At 32.1% G+C, this 14357-nt stretch overlaps 1 protein-coding gene across 3 annotated transcripts; it reads left to right on the top strand.

Moving 5' to 3' along the window:
* Window positions 1–315: 315 nt before the first annotated feature.
* LOC126775700 (cell cycle control protein 50A-like) lies at window positions 316–9091 on the top strand. Of its 3 annotated transcripts, none has more exons than XM_050497766.1 (9): window positions 316–443; window positions 757–863; window positions 964–1169; window positions 1673–1806; window positions 2641–2751; window positions 3535–3620; window positions 3706–3832; window positions 4326–4490; window positions 5690–9091. In XM_050497766.1, exons 2-9 carry the CDS (start codon window positions 810–812, stop codon window positions 5752–5754), a joined length of 948 nt encoding a protein of 315 aa, XP_050353723.1. In that variant the 5' UTR covers window positions 316–443; window positions 757–809; the 3' UTR covers window positions 5755–9091. The 3 variants fall into 3 exon arrangements, with proteins under 3 accessions (XP_050353723.1, XP_050353721.1, XP_050353722.1); XM_050497764.1 differs by having other exon boundaries at window positions 316–649; XM_050497765.1 differs by having other exon boundaries at window positions 316–657.
* Window positions 9092–14357: the final 5266 nt, after the last annotated feature.

Below are 14357 nucleotides of genomic sequence, written 5' to 3'. Positions count from 1 at the left end.
CATACAGAATATTTTTAGTTGTTTTTTCAATGTTATATTAAATTACAAATATTTTAAAAGGACTTACTGCTTTCCGCTAGATTAATTCGAATTATTTGTTCAAATTCCGATAATAGTCTTAAAAGTGAATATATATTGCATAAAATATGCAATATGTATATTTAGCAAATTACTAACTCAAATGCCAATTTTTACTATTATTCCTATATATATATTTATTACGAAATAGTAGTTTATTATAAGTAACGTCTCTATATTTTGTTACTAGCGGTGGTCAATGGTCATTACCATTATGTAAATGTCTATGTCTTCTTCCTTAGTTCCTTTTGAAATATGAAGTTAGGACACTTTGTCTGTGCCTACTTTGTCATTACCTGTTTAGTTTTTGTTGTGACTGTCGAACATTTGAAGTGTGAAATCTTATTCTGTGAAATTTGAGATATGTAAATTTAATTTTATGAAAGAACAACCATGTCCAAATATTCCTTTTAGTTCAATGTCAATTAATACTTTCATTAGAATAGTAGAAATTCAATTGTGGAAAAACCCCATTAATCAATTTACTTTAATATTCCTCGACGTGCACGCCGATTAAATCATATATTTGAAGCTTAAATCGTTTGTGAAAAACTGAAAATGGGAAACAAAAGTAAAAATGTTATTATTTGTATTTAATAACTTTGATATTTCAATCAATCAAGCTGCTTATTATTTTGATATCTTCATTTTTTATTATTTAATTATTTTTTATTTCAGAAATCGACTTGTGTATACGAAGTCTTTTGAAACTGCTTCCATTTTACTTGTTCATGGCTATAATACTTATACCGGTTGGAATAACGTTTTTGAGTATATCACACAAGGTATGTACATGTATTGACTTTTTATTTACAAACAGAGAGTTTGAATATTATGTGTTTTGATGATACAATTTTAATTAATATAGCCAATCTAAAATTGCAGGTTACATATAAGGAACAAATTGTAGATTATACAGATTGCAAAGCATTTGACTTTGATAGTGATGGAAGTTTAACATGTGCAGAAAAAATCGTACCATGTGTATGTTTCCATAATATTAACATCACTGATAGCTTAGAGGGAGACATCACTGTATACTATGAATTGGAATCTTTTGATCAGCTGCGAAGTGATTATGTTAATTCAAGGTAAAAAGCATTCAAGAAACAATTCTTTCATTGCTTAAGCAATATAATTAGATGTTTAGTGAATCAAGTCTGAAGTTTATTATTGTTAGTATCACTTAACCTATTGAGGAAATTGGCAAGTCATCAAAGCATGATGTGAATACTAACAAACTAAGTAGCCTCTTTATATGAACCATGTTTACCGTTGATAGACAGATTACAAAAATAAAATATCCAGAATTTTCAGTTTAAGCTTAGGAAGTTAGTATACCTGCAGAATTTTTTAAATAAATATTTAACTTTTTACTATTAAGTATAAATATTTCATAAACCAATAATAACTACAATCGGTATTCTTAACATGATCAATATTTAACAACATTCCTTACAATTTCTTTTGATGCCTTTTAAAGTTTTAAAATGACTAAAAATAGTAAAAATTCAAATTAAACTTCAAACATTGAAATAATTAATTTTTTTAAAGCTCCATCGAAAATTTAAAAATGGAGATTTTTATTTTTTAGGGACGATAAACAGTTGATGGGTGTTCTTGCACCGATACCATCTGAAAATTGTGAACCTTATAGATATGTTTATATGGGAACAGGAAAGACATCTATTTCTCCATGTGGTGCCATAGCCGATGCAATGTTTAATGGTTAGTCAAATACAATTTAACTTGTGTTTTGGTTTGAATTGAATATTGAGGAAAAATATGAAATTTATAATTATCAGTTGTGAAATGATGTGTTTCCATTTTTTATAAAAATAATTGTTACAATTTACCTCATAACTCTTTATGTATAATGTTTGTGTTTAATTATTATCAAGTATTGAATATTGATACAAATAATAAATAATCAGCCAAATTAGTTATAATATATTAAATTTTATTTAAAAATATATATGGCGAAATTCTTCGTGGAGATTGTTTGAGATACATTAAAAACAAAAAATATATTTAAAAAACCCAATGATGCTTGCCTGGATTATTTAAGTATTTTAACTTCATTACTAAATAATATATACATATACATATATATGAATAATAATAATAATGTCCTCCAGACCAATCTCAAGAGAGATTAGCCAACTACGCAGGAGATATTATAGTGCACAAGTGTGTGCGCAAACACAGGTGCACTCTCTATTCCCTAACTCTCATAATCCGATGGGACGGCAATCCGACACGACATGAAAGTACAGGCGCAGGACCAACGGCTTTACTATATGAATATATATATGATATATTCTTCAATATTTGGTATGTATGTCCTAATCTAGCCCACCAATTGGTCATATTGGTTCTAGGCAAAAGTATATTAGAATATGAAACTTACAAAATAGTTAAATATAATAACCAGAGTTACATGGTAAGTAAATAGTGTTTGTACAGATTTAGTTCAAATTATGGCTATAAATGTAACGAACATTTAAACTCATAGAAGTGACCTTAACTAAATAGTAATATTTATATATATATATTTTGCAGATACATATGAACTTAGAAATACTTTTAGTAATATAATTACACCATTTCTCAACACGGGAATGCTAACAGAGGCTGAAAAGGTTGGTTACCTTAATCCAGTAAACTGGGATGGTATGTATTTATTATTAATCAAATCAAAATATATTTACTGGTGGTAGGCCTTTGTGCAAGCTCGTCTGGGTAGGTACCACCCACTCATCAGATATTCTACCGCAAAACAGCAATACTTGATATTGTTGTGTTCCGGTTTGAAATGTGAGTGAGCCAGTGTAATTACAGGCACAAGGGACATAAAATCTTAGTTCCCAAGGTTGGTGGCGCATTGGCTATAAGCGATGGTTGACATTTCTTACAATGCCAATGTCTAAGGGCGTTTGGTGACCACTTACCATCAGGTGGCCCATATGCTCGTCCACCTTCCTATTTTATAAAAAAAAAAAAAATTTAAGTAGGCTCTTGATAGCAATTTTGAATCGTTTTACAAGATTAAATTGAATGAAAGTTATCCGTGATGGTTATTATAGGGGCAGATTCGTAAGCGTTAAAAAGTTGCTAAAAACCTATATTAAAAAGATAATGGATGACCTCTTATTTATGTATCAAAAAAGAAAGTGCTTGATAATATTCCACACCTTGACTTTTATTAGTCAAGATAAGATTACAATATTATGTTTTCGTTTTAAAAAAGGTTAAATAAGTTTTTAGGGTAAACTTAATGTACACAAACAAAACTAATTTAATTTTATCCTTATAATCCATTGTAGACAGACATTTATATAATTGTTCAAAAGTGTTGAATTAATTTGTTAATTATCTGTATTACATATAAAGCTTATATAAATTGCTATTACTACATATGTTTATATGAATATTTAAATGTGATTTTTATTTCAGATTTTAAGAATTACACCAAACCAATAAATTGGGAAAAAAATATTTGGGAGTTAGACGTTTCGAATTCTGAGAATAATGGTTTTCAGGTGTTTATTTCAATATATATATAGTTGTAAATATTATTGAGGATTGATGTTAGTTAGTAGCCTAAAAATATATAAAATTTTACAGAACGAACTATTTATAGGTTGGATGAAAACCGAATGGAAACGCAAACCGTATGCGCGTATCGACAAAACCAAGACTAATTTTCAAAATGGTCTTCAAGCTGGAGAATATGAACTGCGCGTTGGTTACAGTACGTATTTTTATTGTGATAACCAAATTAAATTTGACTTTTCCTTACGGGAACAGTGGGAGGGTATGTGGGGCTCGCCGGTGTCCAAGGCGCCGAGTGCACCCCGAACATCGGAATACCCACTAAAAAACCAGCAATAACCTTTCCGTCTTAACGAGGAGCGCCACGGGATCGATTTCGCATGCTACCGCGGCGCTCTGACGGTTGACCTTAGTGCTGGTATTAACATCAAAAATCAAAAAATTAAAAAAAAAAAGTAAGGCTTTATGTACATGGCACAGCAGCCGCACTGACGCCGCATGTAAACAGCTCATAAACATATAAAGTACCCCTCCATTACTTATATAATTGTGGTATTTATTCAATAAAACAAAGAGCTCGATGTATAACGTTTACTGTTCAGACACGATCAACTGTCAAACGCATTATTTAAAATAATTCTTTTTAAATAATGACCCCGTTACAAACACTAGTAATCATTAATCATTTTCAGATTATCCATCGACTCGATACAGTGGTCGACGGAAATTTATTCTTTCCGCTAAGTTAACGATGACGCACCCGAATCTCAATATAATTGGAATAATTTCACTAGTCATAGGCCTGATACTTCTCGTTACAGCGCCAATCGTATTAGTCATGTATAATCGTATCAAAGGCGAGTATTCATTCTTCTTATTTATATTTTACAAGTCGTCTCCATTTTGTAGTACTGAATAACAATAAAATAAGTTTTTTTTTTAATGTGAACCACGCTGCTCCAATGCGGTTTGGTGGAATACACATATGGCAGAATTTTATCGAAATTAGACACATGCAGGTTTCCTCACGATGTTATCCTTCACCGCAAATCACGAGATGAATTATAATGACAAATTAAGCACATGAAAATTCAGTGGTGCTTGCCCGGGTTTGAACCCACGATCGTCGGTTAAGATTCACGCGTTCTTACAACTGGGCCATCTCGGCTCGGCTTAATGTGAACACTGATGGTATATTCTTCGATCGTCGTGACCTACGCTTCAGTTCGGATATTGCGTGTCGCACGTATAACAGTCGCACGTAAGGGCCAAAAAAGTAAAATGCGATTATTTTTTTTATAGTATAGGTGCCTACCTACATATGATGACGAGCATATGGGTCACCTGATGGTAAGTGGTCACCAACGCCCATATACATTAGCATTGTAAAAAATTATAACCATCGCTTACATCGCCAATGCGCCACCAACCTCGGGAACTAAGATGTTATGTCCCTTGTGCCTGTAACTGGCTCACTCACCCTTCAAACCGGAACACAACAATACGAAGTACTGCTGTTTTGCGGTAGAATATCTGATGAGTGGGTCGTACCTACCCAGACGAGCTTGCACAAAGCCCTACCAGTAAATGCGCCACCAGATGCGACGTCGCAACGCACACATGTGCGAATACGCACGACGCATCGTAAGAACTTGCGGATTGATTCGTATTTGATATAGATATGTTCACCGGAACCATGGCAGAGACTACCTTGCTGCACGAATTCGTAATGACTCACAGTTTTTTGTTTTGATCCTAATACCTGTTACAATCACAACACAATAATATTCCGAAACACTAAAATTAGGTTCGTATCGTTTTTCCTAAGCAACTGAAAGCAAGCCGACCACTAATCAGAAATTTAAATATTATCCCTGCTTTATTCGAATATGCTCTTGTATGTACTTTTAAATCATCATCTGACACGATGAATTAAATACCAGCATACATAACAGCTTCTACCGAGAAATGTGAAAATAAAATCGTTATAATAATATTCGTAAAACTCAATTAATGTATTCGTTAATTAAATAATGATGTCGTTTTATATTTTTAGGAAACGAAGCAGTCAACAATGGTCACATCGATGCTGCAAATGAAAACTTAACAGGCAATCACTAGCTCCATCTGCCGGCGGAAGAAATCTATCGTCATTTAGTAAAGATCCTTGAGATATGAGAGCCATTTGAAATGTGGTCGAACTTAACAAATATACGAAAATGATATATTTTACTAGGCATCCTGGCATCCTGGACTGGCTTTGCAATACTAGAACAAGGATTCCCTATTCCAATCCAAGGAGTAAATATTTTCTATCTAAAATTCTACATATTCCATGCGATTTGCTAATAGCCCATCTGTATTAAATACAACACAACAAATAGTTCTTGATTAATTTACCTTTATTTATAATACGTGTTGTATTTTTCCACTTAACTAGTCTTAAACACATTAATTTAACTTTCGAAGTTCCGATTACAACTTCGCGGACATTGAAAACGCAATTTTTCGCGAATCATAGATTATTCAAGTCCTCTACCAAATAATATATAATTATATTACTTCTCTTGTGGTTGGAATAGGCTATACATATTTTTAATGTGAACCACGCTGCTCCAATGCGGTTTGGTGGAATACACATGTGGCAGAATTTCATCGAAATTAGACACATGCAGGTTTCCTCACGATGTTATCCTTCACCGCAAATCACGAGATGAATTATAATGACAAATTAAGCACATGAAAATCCTTCAATATAAACGTTATAATAACGTTTATATTGAAGGACAAAAAATTAAAAAAATCTTGTTATTTTTTTTAAATCTTTGCTGTCGTTTTCAGCCACTCGCTAAAATTTCATAAAAATCAAAGGACAAAATTACAATCATTCATATTTATTTATTCAGACTATTCCCCGAAGCTCTAAACCCTTCAAATTAATCTTCCATGGATCCCCTAATGTATGTCTATGTACTCATCTGTATCCAATATTACTTTGGCATATATAGTAACACGGGGATGGCGTTATAAATAGACATACAGTTTATCGCATTTATATTACTAACTATTCTAATGTCTCGCCAAATATGTTTGCATGAGTGTTGCAACTGCTTTAATCAAAATACCAAAACGTTCTCATTACAAAAATGTGAAAGAAAAAAACACGTTTCTTAATTCCTTTCCCGGAGTAAGATTAATATGAAATCTGTTTTGAAATCACAATTGAATAATTCAATGTGTCTGTAATAAGTGATAACTATAAATGTGACTTCTGATACTTAGTTAGATTAGATATATTTGTTTAGCTTCTATTTGTATTTATTTATTATTGTTAACTAATAGCAATTGTCAAATCGAATATGATACATTATATATATCGAACTTTATTAATTATACTTTAAAAAAAATATAGTTTTGAAAAGCAAACAGATAATTCAAGGTATTTCTATTTTTTATATCCAGTGTATCGTATTATGTAAAGATAAAATATTTATTTTAAATTAAAATATTATACTTAATGGTTATGGTTAAAAATTAACAATTTATTGGAAAGGTATGTGATATATAGAAAGAAATATGATATATATGTACGTGAATTTCGAATGTAAAGTTATATTTTAATAGAAGTTAATATAATATTCGATAGTAAGTTCACTTATGAAATGCATAGGTACCCGTTATTTTAACACTCCTTTATTTCAAGAAAATAAATTCGGTCTATGATAAGCGTTATCTAAATACTCTTTACATGTATTATATATACATATATAAAATATATGTTGCATTAAATTATTATCGTTTATCTGACTAATATATATTTGTATCAGTAAAAAAAATCAAAGCAATGTGTGAGAAAAAAGTGTGTGTCTTGTTAATATTAGATTTACTGACATGAACATCATATGATTGACCTGTCGATCTCTCTATTGAGAGATTTGCGGCATTTTATATTTGAAATGACGCAGTTTGTACAAAATTTGTTACGTATAACTTTACAATAAATGGTTTCCTTGTGAATCTTGTAATGCGATGTGTGAATCATTTAATGTTTAGTAGTGTTATATATATAACTTGCTAACTACCGAGGCTATAACGTTACGGGTTATGAAAATGTCTCGTAAGTACATAAGGTGTGTATATTTTTTATATAACTTTATTATTGTACTTGTAATTTATTAATAATTTAAAGGTTATGTAAATTAATGTATAACATTTGTGTATAAGAAAAAAAAAGTAATGTAAAACATAAATTTCTTATAAAATAATTTGAAACAACAATATTTTCTAATATTTGTTTATGCTTTATTTTAAAGCGAGTCATAACACAAATACAATATAATGTGTGTAGTTGTCGGTGCGTGGTTAGGGCTTGTACACAAAACTGCGATGCGACGTCGCATCGCAAAAATCTGCGAGCTCCCTCTACGCATCGCAAGAACTTGCGAATTGATTCGCATCGCGCATTCCTGCGATGTTGCGTCACACTTGTTGACGCCATTTTAGTTCGCTCAGGGACAGCGTGTGGGCAAGACGTGTACTTTAAAAATGACAGAATACGACGTTGATTTTTTAATATCACTGATTGAGGAGCGCCCTGTTCTTTGGGACACTAGTAATGAAGATTATAAAAACAAATGATGATGAGATTATAAAAACGATATGGTGAAAATAAACTTAAAAGCTCTTCGAATAAAGATATGCTCATTCTAAAATACTCCAAAATTTTTTTTTCGTCGGTTTTCAAAGCTTTATATTTTTGAATAAAATAGTTTCCATCGGGATTCATAATAGTAATAAATGGATGAACCCAAAATCTTCTTTGTTTCTTTTTCCTGTATCTCCTAAGCAATAATAAAAGTGCACACTTCTTTTTACGATCCATGTCACGACCTAGTTTTCAATTCAAAATACGTTTAGTACGGATAACGCTCGTCGAAGGAATGGTCACCCTGGGAGACGCCTTGCCGCACGAAATCGCATCGCAGCAATTCGTGTCGTAATTTTCTGCGTTGCGAATTCGCATCGCGTCGCATCGCAGTTTTGTGTACAAACCCTTAGTACTTGGTACGTAAACAACAAAAAAAGCAACGAACAGTCTACAGTTTATTGTTCGCACTTACAGCACAGCACAGCACAGTCAAAGTCTACATAAACAGATAACAGTAGTGAGAGTAAGTGAGGCGTAAGCGGGTGAGAGCATAAAAAAATAATAATCAAAGGAGTGCGCGTCGATGTCGAGAGCTGACTATCTTTTCCCCGCGCCTCGTGCCGCCGATCGCTAGCTGTCGGGTAGGAGGACAGCGGTGGCGAATAAGCGAGGCGCGCGGTCGTATGGTCGCTTCGTATTTATCTACTACAAATATAATCTTTACTGTACTGTACTTTGTTTGTTTAAAAATATTTTTATTATATTTATGTATATTATTATTAATTCATTTGAATTTTATTTATAATTGGCGGGACGCCACAATGTGTTTTTAAAACACGTCAATAATTGTGATTTTAGCATTTTTTTCATAAATAAAATATTTCAAGTTTTAAATTTGTATTTACTTACTACCACTTTTTACATAATTAATAGAAGCATCTGAGAACCCGCATTTAAGCTTAACTTGGATGTAGCAACCAGAATCTTATATTTTGAAATAAAATATCAAAACTTTGTAAGGTAGAGGTTAGGAGGAATATCTCTGTGTATGAAAAACTGTCCGCTGAAATGCGTTAAATTAGGATGGTGGTACAATAGCATCAGAATAAAATTTAAAAACCGCACCAAAAATTATTAGATTAAGAAAGACAAATAAACAAGGAAATTATTATTGTTCTATTATTTTAAAAAGTTTTATATCAGGTACCATCAAACAATCTAAATTATTTTAAGTTCACAACAAGTAATTTATTACTACTTTTCTCACAGCAGTTATTTTAGGTTATGCTTACAAAATTATTGTATACTAAGGAAATAATTGCAGTTTTGTATACTGTACTGTCACTAACTACCCTAGTAGTATTACTAGGGTACTGACTACTAGGGTAGTTAGTGACAGTCACCAAAAATATTATTTTTCTTTAACTCTGAACACTTCAATCCGTTTACAACTGATACATTTATACCATACCCTGTATTTACGCTAGCGATATTCTGGAATGTTTTTGAACTGTTACCTTCAGCTTACATCTGGACACTTTATTAGCTTGTTTCCCATATAATATAATAATCTCTATAATATAATAATTATAAGATAATACTCTCCATACTCAAATTTAAAAAAATAATTGTCAAATTGACATATAAATGTTACTAGTTATTAGAATATTTTATCCCCTCATATTACGAAACAAAAGAGTAATGAAGAGCAAGGAACAAATATTGTGAGGTTCCCTCCGTATTATGATGCGTGTTTGACAACACTCATCGACAGTGTAGAAATACTGCGATATGTGCGCCAGTGTTTTGTGTAATGCTGCCAGGATTATAAATAAAAAAATCCCGCATTGTTATCAGATCGTACTTATCTCGTTTTTTTTATACCACTCTAGTAATTAAATACAATAATAGTGGTCTGATTTTAAGTTAATATTACTGCTTTATTTTATTTGACTGACAATTTAATGAATTAGGTACATCGAATTACATTAAATTTATAAAACTGTGTCCATTAAAAATTAATGAAATTCACAGCTGATGTGTTATTCTTATATATTTTATAATCTTACGAGTTTCATATCGCTCTTGTATTTATAAATATAGTTGTTAGTTGAGTGTTTCGGGCTTAGATTAGTTAGTAGTTGTATTCTGTAGTCTTTTAAACATGTATTCGAAAACATTTGTGCCAGACATATTTGATTTTTACGTTTAAAAAAAAGTATTTGGATGTACCTTTTTTTATTGAAAAGATAGGCGGACGAGCACATGGGCCACTTGATGGTAAGTGGTCACCAAAGTAAGAAATGTTAACCATCGCTTACATCGTCAATGCGCCACCAAGCTCGGGAATTAAGATGCTATGTCCCTTGTGCCTGTAATTACACTGGCTCACTCACCCATCAAATCGGAACAAAACAATTTCAAGTACTGCTGTTTTGCGGTAGAATATCTGATGACTGGATGGTACCTACTCAAACGAGCTTGCACAAAGCCCTATCACCAGTACCTTTATATATTGGTCAATATTATGTTTATAAAACATCAGTTATATTCTTTGTGAAATGGCAATTTTATAGCTAGGTAAAGCTTATATGTACTAACGTGAGGATGTGAACTATATAATGTTTTAAAAAGTAAATAACGCGACACTAATTATACGTGCTGATTGATATAGTTTTATTGACAAATGTATATGTTTAAATAAGATATTATTGTGACTTTAATTGTATTGAAAATACCAAGTACGTGGTTATATAACTGTACATCTGAAACAAAAATGAAAAACAAAGATTATTTTAGCCGATTTCTGTCACGACTTTACAAGAACTTGTGCAATATACCACGATAATAAGAGATCTGTCAATCGTAAGCAATCCGAGCGGCGTGAATGTCGGTCTATTCAAAATGGTCTCTTTATACAACATGTCCATTTCTATTGAGACTGGCTTTCCAATCGGCGTCGTGTTGATCATTAGGTGACTTAAGAGCACTTCCATATCATGTACCTGAAATGTCTAAATTGTCTAAAATAAAGTCATATTTTTTGTCCGCATAGTTCTTCTAGACTCCTAAATTTGTTGATATTATAAATTTCATTATTGATAATTTGATATTAAGTTTATACAAAATATAATATTTAGTTATAATAGGTAGGCATAATGGCAAATGGTCCACTTGATGGTAAGTGGTGGGGCCGTGCCCACCCACATTGGCGCTGTAAGCGCTTTGACTTTGATTATAAGTATTGTATTATAAGCAAAGATACATTAATCAAAAACTGTTTGAATTCTGCATAATAAAACAAAACTATTAGCAAGTCACATGGAATATGTAAATATGAGGTTTGTATACCTTTACTCCTTCTGTCATTCGTATCGAATCGTTTGTATAATTTTAATTAAATTTGTTAATAGTAGAACAAAATTATTGTTTTATAATGAAGTCGCCGGTAAAATGTCGATTATCGTTTTTTTTTGTTTTTCTCGTATAGGTTCCCCATTACCCATGTAACTAGATCATATTTCATTCATATATATAAGCAACTACGATTAACGTAGGCTTTAAAAGTGTACCAAGGACGTCGGCGCTATGCGCACCTTCTCCTCCCGCCGTAAGCGGAGCTCTCTACCCCGGAAACCCAACTTGGATTGGAGGACCTCATAGGCGGGCCGACCGTCGGGGCGTCACGGTAGTATATGTAGGCGAATCCGTGTTGCCTCTCGGAGAGGGTACCGCTGGGTTTTTAGGCTGGGTATTCCGGTTTTATTGTGTAATTTGATGGCACAAAAATGTGTAAAAATAAATTTCGTTCATTTTATTAACCATACAGAATAAGTACTTATAAAAAATGTCTTAATATTGTTTTTTTTAAATACATGATATGTATTAAATATACCTAAATATACGGGTAAGATTGTTAAAAATAAATAATGAAATTACCTCTTTCGTAATCAAATGACCAGGTTCTACGAAAACAGCCGCTTTAACAATATAGAATATTATCCATATTATTTCTTTTATAAAGTAAAACGTTGATAGATCTGTAAAATATATAATTAAAGATTAATATGCGATAAAAAGGGCAGAAGATGAATATGCGAATTAATGTAAAATTTTAAAACAAGTTTAGGTATTATCGGTCTTTACATATAACATGAGCTTAGGTTTACATATAACATGAACATTACGAAAGTATCATTTACTGACTTTGACTTGAGCTACATAAATCGAATCCACTAATGAACGCAGAAACACCACACATTAAAAACAGCAGCACAATAACCGTTCCGTCTCTCTTGTTGATCTGGCTCACAATATCACATCCAGAGACATAGGAATGGCTGAGGTTTCGGACAATGTTGTTGACAATGCGTAAATCTGGTATAAATCCTATAATGATTGAGAAGATAATAATTGTAGTTGTTTATTATAGTTATTATATGTCTTTAGAATATTAAAGTACACAACATCTTATAAAAGATATCGAGATAGTTTTGACATATTCCTAACATTGTAAATAAGCTATATACGAGTAGAAATAGTTAGTTTAAATGCAATAACAAGTATTTACTGTAAATACACAAATCCACATGAAATATCAGCTATGAAATTATATTACGGAATTCACACCTTTAAACTCATACTCAACGGGTATTTGTTATAATTAGGAATGTGTAATTAAGAAATATTTTAACGCCTGACTTGCAAATAACAAACGTGCTCAGAAAAGGTGACGTGAGAACAGAAATAATAAGAACAAATCAAGATCCTATCATAACGTCTACCTGTAGTGTATGATGATATGCGGTTTGACGCTCTAAATTACTAGTAGTCACCTCGCAGTGCAAAAGAGCTTTGTTTAAAATGCGAGGCATAGCAAATGGTATCACATCCATACTCATTCTCTCGAGGTAAATCCAATGGTTAGGTTATGTCTGTCCCTAGACAATTTGCTACCAATGTACACCCAAAAGTTTTGTGAACTATTTAGAGTTCCTATATCCTTCGAGTAACGGAAAATTCTTATAGAATCCTAGATGTTTTGCAGTAGAGATGAAGGAGATGCCATAACGTGGTGCAAAAGAGGCAAGAAGACCATAAAATAAACTCGGTAGGTCTAGAGTCTGCATGCACTATGTCCAGGCATGAAGTTTTTAGTGTGATATGATTAATAAGAAAGTCGTTATTCTTCTCTTGAATCTTATCTTAATCTTTCTAAAAAATCATTTACCTGTTTTGATAAGTGCCTTTAATTGTCGTAGTTTTCTACACATCACTTGAAAGACCGTAAGAACTTCAGAGTTGATGTAAAAAAACAGAGCCTCCAAAAGAAACAAAACCAGTAATTGTACATAAAACGATCCATAATAAATTAATTTACCCACTGAAACGAATATATTGTAATCAATAGCCGTCAATTGGTTTTTATGAATATTCCTACTTATGAAGAACTTAGAAGTTGATTGTAAATATTTCAAAAAAATAATTTATAATAGTCCTTCTTCATTGTAATCAATAACAAGTCTTTTTACTTAGAAAGCGGCCAATGTTATTTATAAAAATTTACGGAGCTGGTGAGCATCGGTACAATGTTACTCGACCACATTTCAGAGTTAAGTATTTTGAAGTAGATAAAGTATGAAGCATTAGGTTTTCTTATTTTATATCTCTATCACGATTTTTTATATAAAAAAACTGAATATAGTAACGCCTTTTTTTAAGCTACCCTGTCGATATACAACGCTATTATGACACAGAAACAAATTAAGGTATCTGCCCCGGCCGGCAGTTATAGAGATGCCAAAGAAATGTTTGAAGAATTAAAAAAAGTTTCACAAAACGCTTAGCATCCGGCGCACGTTCTATTGAAGTTTTTTCAATTCATCCCAGTTGAGTTTTGAAAAGATCCAGTAAGAAAGGGGGCGGGGACTATAAAGCTTTTGTCTTGGTTCTGAAAAATCGTCTGTTACTATATTACTCACAGCTATTCCCCACATGGCCACTGCAATTAAGTTTACTTCGTCCATAATCATTCTATTATTATTAGATTAGCCAACTGCGCAGGAGATATTATAGT

The sequence above is a fragment of the Nymphalis io genome, chromosome 18 (genome assembly GCF_905147045.1).
Source record: "Nymphalis io chromosome 18, ilAglIoxx1.1, whole genome shotgun sequence".
NCBI lineage: Eukaryota > Metazoa > Arthropoda > Insecta > Lepidoptera > Nymphalidae > Nymphalis > Nymphalis io.
This window is presented reverse-complemented; position numbering and strand designations above follow the sequence as displayed.